The sequence below is a fragment of the Heterodontus francisci genome, chromosome 47 (assembly GCF_036365525.1).
Source record: "Heterodontus francisci isolate sHetFra1 chromosome 47, sHetFra1.hap1, whole genome shotgun sequence".
NCBI lineage: Eukaryota > Metazoa > Chordata > Chondrichthyes > Heterodontiformes > Heterodontidae > Heterodontus > Heterodontus francisci.
In genome coordinates, this window is record NC_090417.1 from 18,827,972 (window position 1) to 18,844,006 (window position 16,035).

General features: G+C 47.2%; 1 protein-coding gene across 5 annotated transcripts in view; it reads left to right on the forward strand.

Annotated features, from left to right (window-relative positions):
• piwil2 (piwi-like RNA-mediated gene silencing 2) overlaps positions 1 to 16,035 on the forward strand; it is a 72,024-nt gene that overhangs the window by 30,979 nt on the left and 25,010 nt on the right. For all 5 annotated transcript variants that reach the window (XM_068023356.1, XM_068023357.1, XM_068023359.1 and 2 more), the window contains exons 15-16: positions 6,936 to 7,052; positions 11,906 to 11,994. In XM_068023356.1, coding sequence (XP_067879457.1) covers positions 6,936 to 7,052; positions 11,906 to 11,994 — 206 coding nt within the window. The remainder of the gene's footprint in view (positions 1 to 6,935; positions 7,053 to 11,905; positions 11,995 to 16,035) is intronic.

Below are 16,035 nucleotides of genomic sequence, written 5' to 3' on the forward strand. Positions count from 1 at the left end.
GCACATAGGACACCAGGTGTGGTCTCGCCAAAGTGCTGTCCAGTTGTAGCAAGACTTCTTTATTCTTGTATTCCAATCCCTTTCCAAGAAAGGCCAACATAGCATTTACCTTGCTGAAATAAAAGCAAAATTCTACAGAAGCTGGAAATCTGAAATTTAAAAAAATGCTGGAAATACTCAGCAGGTCTGGCAGCATCTATGGAGACAGAAGCAGAGTTAACGTTTCAGGTCAGTGAGGAGTCACTGAACTGAAACGTTAACTCTGCTTCTCTCTCCACAGATGCTGCCAGACCTGCTGAGTATTTCCAGCATTTCTTGATTTTATTTACCTTCCTAATTGCTTGCTGTACCTGCATGCTAACTTGTGTGTTCCTTGTACAAGCACATTCCCAAGTCTCTTTGAACATGGACACTTCGAAGTTCCACACCTTTTTAAAAAAAAAAATGTTCTGCTTTTCTATTCTTACGACTAAAGTGCATAACTTCAAATTTCCTTGTATTGTCCTCCATTTGCCACCTTGTTATCCATTCACTTATCCTGTCTCTATCTCTTTGCAGCTTCTCTGTGTCCTCCCCAATGCTTACTTTTCCACCTATCTTTGTATCATCATTTTGAAGACCTCTATTTTGTCTCTTTGTCTCTTTTCCAGAGGATAAGTCTAGTCTTTCCTGGTAGTTGCACCCCTCAATGCTGCGCATGTCCTTAGTAAATGTTTTTAGCTTTTTTCCAAAGCTTGAATATTATTATTATAGTCAAATGACCAGAATTGCATACAGTGTCGTCCACCTAAGGCTCGACATCAGTTTCACATCACAGTCCCGCTCTTGGATTCTATTCCTCAGGAAATGAATCCCAAAACTTAGTTTGTATTCTATGGCTATCAACTCGTGCTACCTTTACAACAAAAACTTACATTTTATAGTGCCTTCAATGTAATAAAGTGCTTCACAGGAACATTTTAAAACAAACTGTGGCACTTGGGAGAAATTTGGTCAGATGACCAAAAACTTGGTCAAAGAGGTCGGTTTTAAGGAGTGTCTTAAAGGAGAAGAGCAAAGTAAAGAGGCGGAGAAGTGGGGGGAGGGAATTGGAGAGCTTAGAGCCAAGGCAAGTGAAGACTTGGCTGCCAGTCGTGGAGCGATTAAAATCAAGGGTGCTCCAGAGGCCAGAATTAGATGAGTGCAGATATCTCAGAGAGTGATGGGTCTGAAGGAGATTCCAGAGATAGGGATGGACAAGGCCATGGAGGGATTTGAAAAGATAGATGAGAGTTTTAAAATCAACACGTTGCTTGACTGGGAGCCAGGGTAAGTCGGTGAGCACAGGGGTGATAGAATTAGAATTAGAACATTACAGCGCAGTACAGGCCCTTCGGCCCTCGATGTTGCGTCGACCTGTGAAACCATCTGACCTACACTATTCCATTTTCATCCATATGTCTATCCAATGACCACTTAAATGCTCTTAAAGTTGGCGAGTCTACTACAGTTGCAGGCAGGGCGTTCCACACCCCTACTACTCTCTGAGTAAAGAAACTACCTCTGACATCTGTCCTATATCTATCACCCCTCAACTTAAAGCTATGTCCCCTCGTGTTTGCCATCACCATCCAAGGAAAAAGACTCTCACTATCCACCCTATCTAACCCTCTGATTATCTTATATGTCTCTATTAAGTCACCTCTCCTCCTCTCCAACGAAAACAACCTCAAGTCCCTCAGCCTTTCCTCATAAGACCTTCCCTCCATACCAGGCAACATCCTAGTAAATCTCCTCTGCACCCTTTCCAAAGCTTCCACATCCTTCCTGTAATGCGGTGACCAGAACTGCACGCAATACTCCAGGTGCGGTCTCACCAGAGTTTTGTACAGCTGCAGCATGACCTCGTGGCTCCGAAACTCGATCCCCCTACTAATAAAAGCTAACACACCATATGCCTTCTTAACAGCCCTATTAACCTGGGTGGCAACTTTCAGGGATTTATGTACCTGGACACCAGGATCTCTCTGTTCATCTACACTACCAAGAATCTTCCCATTAGCCCAGTACTCTGCATTCCTGTTAGTCCTTCCAAAGTGAATCACCTCGCACTTTTCCGCATTGAACTCCATTTGCCATCTCTCAGCCCAGCTCTGCAGCCTATCTATGTCCCTCTGTACCCTACAACATCCTTTGGCACTATCCACAACTCCACCGACCTTAGTGTCATCCGCAAATTTACTAACCCACCCTTTTACACCCTCATCCAGGTCATTTATAAAAATGACAAACAGCAGTGGCCCCAAAACAGATCCTTGCGGTACACCACTAGTAACTAAACTCCAGGATGAACATTTGCCATCAACCACCACCCTCTGTCTTCTTTCAGCTAGCCAATTTCTGATCCAAAGCTCTAAATCACCTTCAACCCCATACTTCCGTATTTTCTGCAATAGCCTACCGTGGGGAACCTTATCAAACGCCTTACTGAAATCCATATACACCACATCCACTGCTTTACCCTCATCCACCTGTTTGGTCACCTTCTCGAAAAACTCAATAAGGTTTGTGAGGCACGACCTACCCTTCACAAAACCGTGCTGACTATCGCTAATGAACTTATTCTTTTCAAGATGATTATAAATCCTGTCTCTTATAACCTTTTCCAACATTTTACCCACAACCGAAGTAAGGCTCACAGGTCTATAATTTCCAGGGCTGTCTCTACTCCCCTTCTTGAACAAGGGGACAACATTTGCTATCCTCCAGTCTTCCAGCACTATTCCTGTCGACAATGACGCCATAAAGATCAAGGACAAAGGCTCTGCAATCTCCTCCCTAGCTTCCCAGAGAATCCTAGGATAAATCCCATCTGGCCCAGGGGACTTATCTATTTTCACACTTTCCAAAATTGATAACACCTCCTCCTTGTGAACCTCAATCCCATCTAGCCTAGTAGCCTGAATCTCAGTATTCTCCTCGACAACATTTTCTTTCTCTACTGTAAATACTGACGCAAAATATTCATTTAACGCTTCCCCCATCTCCTCTGATTCCACACACAACTTCCCACTACTATCCTTGATTGGCCCTAATCTAACTCTAGTCATTCTTTTATTCCTGATATACCTATAGAAAGCCTTAGGGTTTTCCTTGATCCTATCCGCCAATGACTTCTCGTGTCCTCTCCTTGCTCTTCTCAGCTCTCCCTTTAGATCCTTCCTGGCTAGCTTGTAACTCAAGCGCCCTAACTGAGCCTTCACGTCTCATCCTAACATAAGCCTTCTTCTTCCTCTTGACAAGCGCTTCAACTTCTTTAGTAAACCACGGCTCCCTCGCTCGACAACTTCCTCCCTGCCTGACAGGTACATACTTATCAAGGACACGCAGTAGCTGCTCCTTGAATAAGCTCCACATTTCGATTGTTCCCATCCCCTGCAGTTTCCTCCCCCATCCTACGCATCCTAAATCTTGCCTAATAGCATCATAATTTCCTATCCCCCAGCTATAATTCTTGCCCTGCGGTATATACCTGTCCCTGCCCATCGCTAAGGTAAACCTAACCGAATTGTGATCACTATCACCAAAGTGCTCACCGACATCTAAATCTAACACCTGGCCGGGTTCATTACCCAGTACCAAATCCAATGTGGCATCGCCCCTGGTTGGCCTGTCTGCATACTGTGTCAGAAAACCCTCCTGCACACACTGGACAAAAACTGACCCATCTAAAGTGCTCGAACTATAGTATTTCCAGTCAATATTTGGAAAGTTAAAGTCCCCCATAACAACTACCCTGTTACTCTCGCCCATGTCGAGAATCATCTTCGCTATCCTTTACTCTACATCTCTGGAACTATTCGGAGGTCGATAGAAAACTCCCAACAGGGTGACCTCTCCTCTCCTGTTTCTAACCTCGGCCCATAGGGTGATCGGTGAACAGGACTTGGTGCAAGATAAGACAGGTGCAGCAGAGTTTTGGATGACCTTAAGTTTGCAAAGGTTAGAATGTGGGAAACCAGCAGGGCGTGCATTGGAATAGTCAAGTCTCTAGGTAATAAAGGTGTGGATGGGAGTTTCAGTGGAAGATGAAGTGAAAGAAGGACAAAGTCAGGCGATGTTATAGAGATGGATATAGGTGGTCTTAATGATGGTGCTAATATGAAGCCAGAAGCTCTTCTCTTGGTCAGATGTGACAACAAGGTTGCGAACAGTTGTAACACAGGGGAAGGATTTAGCAGCTAAAGAATGAAGTTTTGAGGAGGGACCAACAACAATGGTTTCAGTGTTTTTAATATTTAATTGGAGGAATTTTCTGCTCCTCCAGTACTTGATGTTGGAAAAGCAGTCTGATAGTTTAGCAACAGTGGAGGAGTCGGGAGAGGTGTTGGTGAGGTCGAGCTGTGTGTTGTCAGCAGACTTGTGAAAACCATTGCTGTGCTTTTGAATGATGTTGCCCATGGGCAGCAGGTAGATGAGAAATAGGGGGCCAAGGTTAGATCCTTGGGAAACACCAGAGGTAGTGGTGTGGGGTCAGGAAGACAAGCCATTTTAAGTGATACTCTGCTTGCAATTAGCTAAGAATGGGACCAGGTGAGAACAGTCCCACCCGGCGAGATGACAGTGGAGAGGCATTGGAGGAAGATGGTGTGGTCAACCGTGTCAAACTCTGCAGACAGATTGACGAGGATGAGGAAGGGAAGTTTACTTTTGTCACAATCACTTAGAGTCGTACAGCATAGAATCAGGCCCTTCGTCCCACCGTGTCCATGCTGACCATAATGCCTATCTATACTAATCCCACCTGCCTGCATTAATTCCATATCCCTCTATGCCTTGCTCATTCAAGTACCTGTACAGATGCCTTTTAAATGTCGCTACTGTTCCTGCCTCCACCACCTCCTCAGGCAGCTTATTCCAGATACCCACTATTCTTTGTGTGTAAAATTTACCCATTTGATCCCCTTTAAACCTCCTCCCTCTCACCTTAAATCTATGCCCTCTACTTTCAGTCACCCCTACCATGGGAAACAGACTCTGGCTATCTACCCTGTCTATGCCTCTCATAATTTTATATACCTCTATCATGTCCCCTCTCAACCTTCTTCACTCCAGTTGGAGGAGACGGGGAAATGGTTTGCTGTCGAGAAAAGACTGGAGGTTATGTTTCTATTCCAGGATGATCTTAGATAAGTAGGCAGTTTCATTGATGGATATGTAATTACCATATCTTTCTCAGATCCTCTACCCTCGAGGAATACATGGTGCTATCAACTGAGACAAAATCCAGCTGTAATAACCATGTTGCTCCTTTCACTTGCGCCTGCTTCCCACTCTGCCCTCGGCCTCCTGCAGTGTTGTAAACTCAAGGAATATCACCTTATCTTTCATTTGGGCACTTCAAAAGAAAGGCTTGCATTTACTCAGTGCCTTTCACGACCACTGACTTGTCAGTGCTTTACAGCCATTGAAGTACTTAGGAAGTGTAATCACTGTTGTAATGTAAGAAATGCGACAGCCAGTTTGCACACAGCAAACACCCGCAAAAAACAAGGTAATAATGACCAGATGATCTGTTCTTGTGATGTTGATGAAGAGATAAATATTGGCCAGGACACCAGGGATAACTCCCTGCTCCTCTTCAACATAGTGCCATCTTTTACATCCTTTTACGTCCACCTGAACAGGCAGATGGGGCCTCGGTTTAGTTTAGTTTAGAGATACAGCACTGAAACAGGCCCTTCGGCCCACCGAGTCTGTGCCGACCATCAACCACCCATTTATACTAATCCTACACTAATCCCATATTCCTATCACATCCCCACCTGTCCCTATATATTTCCCTACCACCTACCTATACTAGGGGCAATTTATAATGGTCAATTAACCTATCAACCTGCAAGTCTTTGGCATGTGGGAGGAAACCGGAGCACCCGGAGGAAACCCACGCAGACACAGGGAGAACTTGCAAACTCCACACAGGCAGTACCCAGAATCGAACCCGGGTCCCTGAAGCTGTGAGGCTGCGGTGCTAACCACTGCGCCACTGTGCCACCCAGAGGTTTAACATCTCATCTGAAAGACTGCGCTCCCTCAGTGCTGCATTGAAATGTCAACCCCTGGAGCGGGACTCGAACCTGGAACCTTGTGAGACTGTTACCCACTGAGCCACGGCTGACCCTTTGAAACCTGACTAACTCAGCAATGAGTTCAAACACTGTGGATCATGACTACTGCTTGCATTTTTTTTTAAGATACCAGATGCTGATAATCATCCTGCTGTTCCCATTTACATCTTCTCTGCACCTTTGTTTCTTGCCCCATTATCACCCCCTTTTTTCTTTTATTCTCTCATGCCTCCCATCCTAACACAGACCTTTTGTTCTCAGAACTGAACTGTTCTTATGAAAGGTCAGAGAGCTGAAGTGTAAAGTCTATTTCGTTTTCCATAGATGCTGCTGACCTGCTGAGTGTTGCCAGCATTTTCTGTTGAATTACAGCTTTGCAGCATCCACACGATATCTGATTGTGTTGTCTTTTATCTGTGCTGCTTCTGTTCTATACCTGGTGATAATATTACGGGAACCCTGGAGGGATGAATCCTACCCAGTCAATTCTTGGACTCGTTTCGGTTAAAGGAGGCTGGGATGGAGGACAGTGAAAGAATCAAGTGGGATAATTCAAGATGAATTGATTGAAAATTGGATGGCCTGGTTGCAGTCGGTGATTGAATATCAGGCAGGGGGAGTGCACACTGCGAGGGAGCCTGCCTGATATTGCATACATTTAAAGAAATGGATCCTCAGGGATTTCTCTGTCTAGTTTTCCTCTTCATCCTGTGACCAGACAGTCCAATACAGTACATGAGCAGGGCAATATACCTCATACTGCTTCGGAGGTGTTGTCATGGCATTGATATGTTCATCAGTAATGTTTCACTTCTGTTGATTCCTCAGGTCATTAATGCGAGGACGGTCTCCCAGACTGCTCGGATGAGAAGCATCTGCCAAAAGATCCTGCTGCAGATAAACTGCAAACTGGGTGGAGAGCTGTGGGGTGTGGACATACCGCTGGTGAGTGAGTTAGCATTGGCTCCAAGTTCATGAGTTGTTGTATATTTAGAAACAGTTGGTGGCAGTGCCACCGGGCTGTTCTACAGAAGTATTAGCTGAACCCAGTCAGTAGCACTCTCACCTCTGATTTCTAAGGTCGTGGGTTGGAGTCCCCACTCGAAGGCAGAAGCACGTGATCGAGGCCGAGGCTTCAGTGCAGCACTGACGGAACGATGCGCTGTCGGAAGATTCGCCTTTCGTATGTGATGTTAAACTGGGGCCCCCACCTTCCCTCTGAGGTGGATGTAAGATATTCCATGGCACAATTTTCAAAAAAAATGCAGAGAGTTCTTCCCATTGTCCTGGGGGCTAATATTGCTCTCTGTTTCTGGTTTTGGTTCGGGTGCACACCACCAGCCTCCACATCCAAAGGATTGTCCTCTGCCATTTCTGCCACCACCAAACCCATCTTCCCCTGTCAGCATTCTGAAGAGATCATTCCCTCCGCGACGTCCTGAGAGGTGAGGTTGGAGTGACTGCCCTTGACATCAAGGCAGCATTTGACCGAGTATGGCATCAAGGAGCCCCAGCACAACTGAAGTCAATGGGAATCGGGGAAAACTCTCCGCTGGTTGGAGTCATACCTAATGCAAAGGAAGATGGTTGTAGTTGTTGAGGGTCAATCATCTGCGCTCCAGGACATCACTGCAGGAGTTCCTCAAAGTAGTGTCCTAGGCCCAACCATCTTCAGCTGCTTCATTAATGACCTTCCTTCAATCATAAGGTCAGAAGTGGGGATGTTCGCTGATGGTTGCACTATATTCAGCACCATTCGTGACTCGTCAGATACTGAAGCAGTCTGTGTAGAAATGCAGCAAGACCAGGACAATATCCAGGCTTGGGCTGATAAGTGGCAAGTAACATTCGCGCCACGCAAGTGCCAGCCAATGACCATTTCCAATAGGAGAGAATCTAACCATCTGCCCTTGACATTCAATGGCGTTACCATTGCTGAATCCCCCACTATCAATATCCTAGGGGCTACCAGTGACCAGAAACTGAACTGGAGTAGCCATATAAATACCGTGGCTACAAGAGCAGGTCAGAGGCTAGGAATCCTGAGGCGAGTAACTCACCTCCTGACTCCCCAAAGCCTGTCCACTGTCTACAAGGCACAAGTCAGGAGTGTGATGGAATACTCTCCACTTGCCTGGATGGGTGCAGCTCCAACACTCAAGAAGCTCGACACCATCCAGGACAAAGCAGCCCGCTTGACTGGCACCCTATCTACAAACATTCACTCCTTCCACCACCGACGCACATTGGCAGCAGTGTGTACCATCTACAAGATGCACTGTAACAATGCACCAAGGCTCCTTAGCACATTCCAAACCTGTGACCTCTGCTAACTAGAAGGATAAGGGCAGTAAATGTATGGTAACACCACCACCTGCAAGTTCCCCTCCAAGTCACACACCATCCTGACTTGGAACTATATCGCTGTCACTGGGTCAAAATCCTGGAACTTCCTTCCTAGCAGCACTGTGGATGTACCTACCCCACATGGACTGCAGCGGTTCAAGAAGGCAGCTCACCACCACCACCTCAAGGGAAATTAGTGATGGGCAATAAATTCTGGCCAAACCAGCGATGCCCACATCCCATGAATGAAGAATAATTTATTGAAAAATCCTGGTCCATCCCTCTAGCGCCCCCGACACTTCATCCTCTTCCCACGGCACCTTCCTATGCAATTGCAAGAGGTGTGATAACTGCCCATTTACTTCCTGTCCCCTCACCATCAAAGGCCCCAAACACTGCTTCCAAGTGAAGCAGCAATTTATTTGTACTTCCAATTTAGTATACTGTACTTGCTGCTCAGGATGCGGTTGCCCCTACGCTGGGGAGACCAAATGCAGGTTGAGTGACAGCTTTGTGGAACACATCCGCTCAGTCCGCAAGCATGACTCTGAGCTTCTGATTGTTGACCATTTTAATTCACCACCCTGCTCCCATGCTAACCAACATTTTTGTCCTTGGCCTGCTGCAGTGTTTCAGTGAACATCAGCACAAGCTCAAGAACCAGCACCTCATCTGACTAGGCACTCGACAGCCTTGCGGACTCAACATGTGAGTTCAACAATTTCAGAGCATGACTGGCCTTTTTTTATTATTTTATTTTTTAAACGATTTTATTTTGCTTTTTAAACCATGTGCCTGCTTTCCAGGTTTTTCCTTTTGGACTGAGCTGCTCATTATTCTGCTTTTAATGCTCTTTCTGCACTTTGTCTTCAATTACAACTATTAGCGCTCTCTTTGTCTTTGTTCATGACATCGTTGTCATTTAATCTCCCTACCCTCTGCCCGATCACATGTTCTCTCTTTTGTTATTCTTCCCCCTGCCCCACACTTTCACTTGCTCAAAGTCGATTACATTTCTAACCTGATGAAAGGTCACAGACCTGAAACATTAACTGTCTTTTTCTGTTGACAGATACTGCCAGACCTGCTGAGTATTTCCAGCACTTTGTTTTTATTTCAGATGTTCCACCTTGGCTGTTGCTGTTAGCTTTCGTATTCGGAGAGCTTCGATATTTGATTTAGATTTAGAGATACAGCACTGAAAAAGGCCCTTCGGCCCACCGAGTCTGTGCCGACCGTTAACCACCCATTTATTCTAATCCTACACTAATTCCATATTCCTACCAAACATCCCCACCTGTCCCTATATTCCCCTACCACCTACCTATACTAGGGGCAATATATAATTGCCAATTTACCTATCAACCTGCAAGTCTTTGGGCTGTGGGAGGAAACCGGAGCACCCGGAGGAAACCCACGCAGACACAGGGAGAACTTGCAAACTCCACACAGGCAGTACCCAGAATTGAACCCGGGTCGCTGGAGCTGTGAGGCTGCGGTGCTAACCACTGCGCCACTGTGCCGCCCTTGGTCACCGATATGTGACTAAGCTGTTCTCTGCCCAACTATTTTAGGCCTGAAACTACAGCCTCTGTGACGTTTGCTAATTAAAAAAATTATACTGGAGGCAATTTACAGACCAAACATCTCAGGGTATGAGTGGGTTAATTAAAAGAGAGTTGTGTTCTTTGAGTCATTTATGGCACAGAAGGAGGGCATTCAGCCCGATCGAGTCCATGTTCCACTCCCCTGCTCGATCCCAGTAGCCCGACAAGTCTATTTCCTTCAGGTGGCCTGACAATTTCCTCTTGAAGTCATTGGTTGTCTCAGCTTGCAACACCCTCGTGGGCATTACCAGTTCCATGTCATTACCACCCGCTGCATAAAAAAGTTCTTGCTCATATTCCTCTTGCACCTCTTGCTCAAAACCTTCAATCTGTGTCCCCCTTACCCTCCTACCATTTGTCTAACTTATCTAAGCCTGTTACAATCTTGTACATGTCTATTGAATCTCCCCTCATTCTCCTTAGTTCTCAGGAGAAGCACCCCAGCTTTTCCAACCTAATCTTGTCACTAAATTCCCCCATCTTTGGAACCGTTGTGGTTAATCTTCTCGGCACCTTCTCAAGGACTCTCATGTGGTGACCAGAACTTGCTGCAATACTCCAGTTGGGGGCTGCATCAGAGCTTTATAAAGGTTCAGTACAACCTCCCTGCTTTTGTACTCAGTGCCTCTATTTATTAAGCCCAAGATCCTATATGCTTTACTAACCACTCTCTCCACATGTCCTGCCACCTTCAAAGATCCGTGCACCTGCACACCCAGGTCCCTCTATTCCTGCACTGAATGTATTCCTTTCACAGATATATCGCCTTTTGATGTATGCAGTCTATCATCTTTCCACAAGGAACTAATTTAAACTTTAAACCTTTCAAGTCAATAGTTAAACTATGATGTATGTACCAATTCTCCCATGAACGTCATGTCAGTCTGTCGCTGCACCTTGACACCATGAAGATATGCCACCACCCCTACGTCCCTGTGAGCTTTACAGCCAAGTGCTTTGAAGTGTAATCACTGTTGTAATAAGGAAACATGGCAGCCAACTTGCATACATCAAGATCCCACAAACTGCAAGGAGATAAATACTGGCTCATCTCTTTCAGTTTTGTTCGTTGAAGGATCAAAATTGGCCCCAGGACATTGGGAGAACTCCGCTGCTGCCCTTCAATTTGTACCATGGGGTCTTTTAACATCTACCTGAGAGGGCAGATGAGGCTTCCGTTTAATGTCTCATCTGAAAGTCTGCACTTCTGACACTGTTGCACACTCTCAGTACTGCACTGAGTGTGTTAGCCTGGATTATGTGCTCAAGTCTCTGGAGCAGGACTTGAGCCCACAAGTTTGTGATTCTGATGTGAAAGTGCTACCCCGTGAGCCAAGGCTGACATCTTTGATTCCTTTCTCCTTCAGAGAAACTATTTCCATTGGTTGGGGAGTCTCGGACTAGGAGGCATCATCTAAAAATTAGGACCAGACCTTTCAAGCGTGAAATTGGGCAATATTTCTTCATGCAAAGGGTGGTTGAAGTTGGGAGCTCTATTCTGCAAACAGCAGTTGATTCTAGATCAGTAGTTAACTTGAAAATAGAGATTTTTAAATTTTTGTTCACCAAAGGTCTGAAGGGATGTCGATCAAAGGTTGATCAAGGATCATCCGTGACTTCAGTGAATGGCAAAATGGGCTTGAGGGGCTGAATGGCCTCCTCTTTGTTTTTCTTTCTTGCTTCTGCTGATATGCAACTATGCTAACTACCTCAAGCAGATATTCCCCATTCACTGTTGATTTGTGTCAGGTCTGATGTGTATTGGATAGCTCTCGGCCTTGCTCAGATTAATATAACTGTTAACTACGTCTGTTGTGTCAACTCTCTGTGTCTACCCTGTTTCAGAAACAGCTGATGGTGATAGGAATGGACGTGTACCATGACCCCGTCAGGGGTAAGCAGTCCGTTGTTGGATTTGTTGCGAGCATGAATAAGTAAGTCCTTGCTGCAACTTTGTGTCGTTTTAGCACTGTCACCTTAGCAACTGCATCACTTTAAAACGCCGCCCATTGAGCGGCTCCACATTGCAACCAGAAAGATCCCAGGATCGTTGATGTCATCCGGCAGGCTGTACAGAGGCTGAAAGGCCTCAGCAGCTCAAGGTTTATAGTAGGCTACACCTGCCTCAGGCTCCTGTCCCAGATCTCTTTACTGATAGCTTGTGAAGTGGGCATTGGGTGAGGACAGTGGTGTTCTTGCCACATTGCTTGGCTGTCAACATGTCACAGGTGCTTCCATCCATGGCATTCTGGGAAGAAGAGGGAAAGTTGTTCGGTAAATATTTCAAGTCCATCGGCACTCTGTTAGTACCAAGATTTGTGCGCTGTAATGTCATCAGTAGGAGATGAGTATGCAGTGTGTTCACATAGCTCCCTGTGACCTGCAATAGGGGAGGACTTATTTTAGACTTGAGAAATTTACAGAACAATGCTGGACGTGAAAATGTTGTGGAGCAACTTAAAACTTGGCCGCCTGCACCTGATCAGATCAGAGAGTGATGTGAATTGTGATCTCTCGCTCTGTCTCTCGCTTACTTGCCTCGGAATCCTGAAGGCTTAAAGTTTTTGATCATACAGCAGCTTAAAGCCATGTCAGTAAATGGTGGGATGGGTTTAATGTAAAATCTGATTTTACTGGGGAGGCTAAATCTCTGGCATGTGTGTTTTGGAGCTGTGAGTGGGGATAAACGCAGGCATATGGAGGTTTAATTGCAGGAAACTGATGTTCGGACAGTTTAACTGCAGGACGTGGTGATGGGACGGCTTAAATGTAGGAGGTGGTGCTGGGTCCGTTTACCTGGAGGACCGGCTGATTGTTGGGGCGGTTTAACTGGAGGACAGGCTGATGTTGGGGCAGTTTAACTGGAGGACAGGCTGATTGTTGGGGCGGTTTAACTGGAGGACAGGCTGATTGTTGGGGCGGTTTAACTGGAGGACAGGCTGATGTTGGGGCAGTTTAACTGGAGGACAGGCTGATGTTGGGGCAGTTTAACTGGAGGACAGTCTGGTGTTGGGGCAGTTTAATTGGAGGACAGGCTGATGGTGGGGCAGTCTAACTGGAGGACAGGCTGATGTTGGGGCAGTTTAACTGGAGGACAGGCTGATGTTGGGGCAGTTTCACTGGAGGACAGGCTGATGTTGGGGCAGTTTCACTGGAGGACAGGCTGATGTTGGGGCAGTTTAACTGGAGGACAGGCTGATGTTGGGGCAGTTTAACTGGAGGACAGGCTGATGTTGGGGCAGTTTAACTGGAGGACAGGCTGATGTTGGGGCAGTTTAACTGGAGGACAGGCTGATGTTGGGGCAGTTTAACTGGAGGACAGGCTGATGTTGGGGCAGTTTAACTGGAGGACAGGCTGATGTTGGGGCAGTTTAACTGGAGGACAGGCTGATGTTGGGGCAGTTTAACTGGAGGACAGGCTGATGTTGGGGCAGTTTAACTGGAGGACAGGCTGATGTTGGGGCAGTTTAACTGGAGGACAGGCTGATGTTGGGGCAGTTTAACTGGAGGACAGGCTGGTGTTGGGGCAGTTTAACTGGAGGACAGGCTGGTGTTGGGTCAGTTTAACTGGAGGACAGTCTGGTGTTGGGGCAGTTTAACTGGAGGACAGGCTGATGGTGGGGCAGTCTAACTGGAGGACAGGCTGATGTTGGGGCAGTTTCACTGGAGGACAGGCTGATGTTGGGGCAGTTTCACTGGAGGACAGGCTGATGTTGGGGCAGTTTCACTGGAGGACAGGCTGATGTTGGGGCAGTTTCACTGGAGGACAGGCTGATGTTGGGGCAGTTTCACTGGAGGACAGGCTGATGTTGGGGCAGTTTCACTGGAGGACAGGCTGATGTTGGGGCAGTTTCACTGGAGGACAGGCTGATGTTGGGGCAGTTTCACTGGAGGACAGGCTGATGTTGGGGCAGTTTCACTGGAGGACAGGCTGATGTTGGGGCAGTTTCACTGGAGGACAGGCTGATGTTGGGGCAGTTTCACTGGAGGACAGGCTGATGTTGGGGCAGTTTCACTGGAGGACAGGCTGATGTTGGGGCAGTTTCACTGGAGGACAGGCTGATGTTGGGGCAGTTTCACTGGAGGACAGGCTGATGTTGGGGCAGTTTCACTGGAGGACAGGCTGATGTTGGGGCAGTTTCACTGGAGGACAGTCTGGTGTTGGGGCAGTTTCACTGGAGGACAGGCTGATGTTGGGGCAGTTTCACTGGAGGACAGGCTGATGTTGGGGCAGTTTCACTGGAGGACAGGCTGATGTTGGGGCAGTTTAACTGGAGGACAGGCTGATGTTGGGGCAGTTTAACTGGAGGACAGGCTGATGTAGGGGCAGTTTAACTGGAGGACAGGCTGATGTTGGGGCAGTTTCACTGGAGGACAGGCTGATGTTGGGGCAGTTTCACTGGAGGACAGGCTGATGGGGCAGTTTCACTGGAGGACAGGCTGATGTTGGGGCAGTTTCACTGGAGGACAGGCTGATGTTGGGGCAGTTTCACTGGAGGACAGGCTGATGTTGGGGCAGTTTCACTGGAGGACAGGCTGATGTTGGGGCAGTTTCACTGGAGGACAGGCTGATGTTGGGGCAGTTTCACTGGAGGACAGGCTGATGTAGGGGCAGTTTAACTGGAGGACAGGCTGATGTAGGGGCAGTTTAACTGGAGGACAGGCTGATGTAGGGGCAGTTTAACTGGAGGACAGGCTGATGTTGGGGCAGTTTAACTGGAGGACAGGCTGGTGTAGGGTCAGTTTAACTGGAGGACAGGCTGGTGTAGGGTCAGTTTAACTGGAGGACAGGCTGGTGTAGGGTCAGTTTAACTGGAGGACAGGCTGGTGTAGGGTCAGTTTAACTGGAGGACAGGCTGATGTTGGGGCAGTTTCACTGGAGGACAGGCTGATGTTGGGGCAGTTTCACTGGAGGACAGGCTGATGTTGGGGCAGTTTAACTGGAGGACAGGCTGATGTAGGGGCAGTTTAACTGGAGGACAGGCTGATGTTGGGGCAGTTTCACTGGAGGACAGGCTGATGTTGGGGCAGTTTCACTGGAGGACAGGCTGATGTTGGGGCAGTTTCACTGGAGGACAGGCTGATGTTGGGGCAGTTTCACTGGAGGACAGGCTGATGTTGGGGCAGTTTCACTGGAGGGCAGGCTGATGTTGGGGCAGTTTCACTGGAGGACAGGCTGATGTTGGGGCAGTTTCACTGGAGGACAGGCTGATGTAGGGGCAGTTTAACTGGAGGACAGGCTGATGTAGGGGCAGTTTAACTGGAGGACAGGCTGATGTTGGGGCAGTTTAACTGGAGGACAGGCTGGTGTAGGGTCAGTTTAACTGGAGGACAGGCTGGTGTAGGGTCAGTTTAACTGGAGGACAGGCTGGTGTAGGGTCAGTTTAACTGGAGGACAGGCTGATGGTGGGGCAGTTTCACTGGAGGACACGTTGATAGTGTGGTGCTAGGTGAGCTGCAAACATTATTGATGATAGCAGTCGGGCAAGCATATAACTGGGGTGGCAGAGGAGATGTGCAGCAGACAATGAGTGAAGATTGGAGAAGGGTATTCCAGTGGTGAGTGGTATTCTCTGAAATGGGCTCTAGAGCATTTTGGTGCATTGTGTTTTTGCATCACTGCCTCTTTCATTTGATCAGGGGTAGTAATTGCTGGAAGCAGTGTTTCTGCACAGGCACCTCAGTTATTGCTACCGGATTTTCTGTTCTAATGAAATCGTTTACCCATTTATTTGAAGTTGGTGAACGAGTGGTGGGTGCGTGGAATGCGCTGCCAGCGGTGGTAGTAGAAGCAGATACATTAGGGACATTTAAGCGACTCTTGGATAGGTACATGGATGATAGTAGAATCAAGAGCATGTACGTAGTTTGATCTTAGAGTAGGTTAACGGGTCAGCACAACATCGTGGACCGAAGGGCCTATACTGTGCTGTACTGTTCTGTGTTCTATGTTCTAGTCCATTGAAATGTTTGGT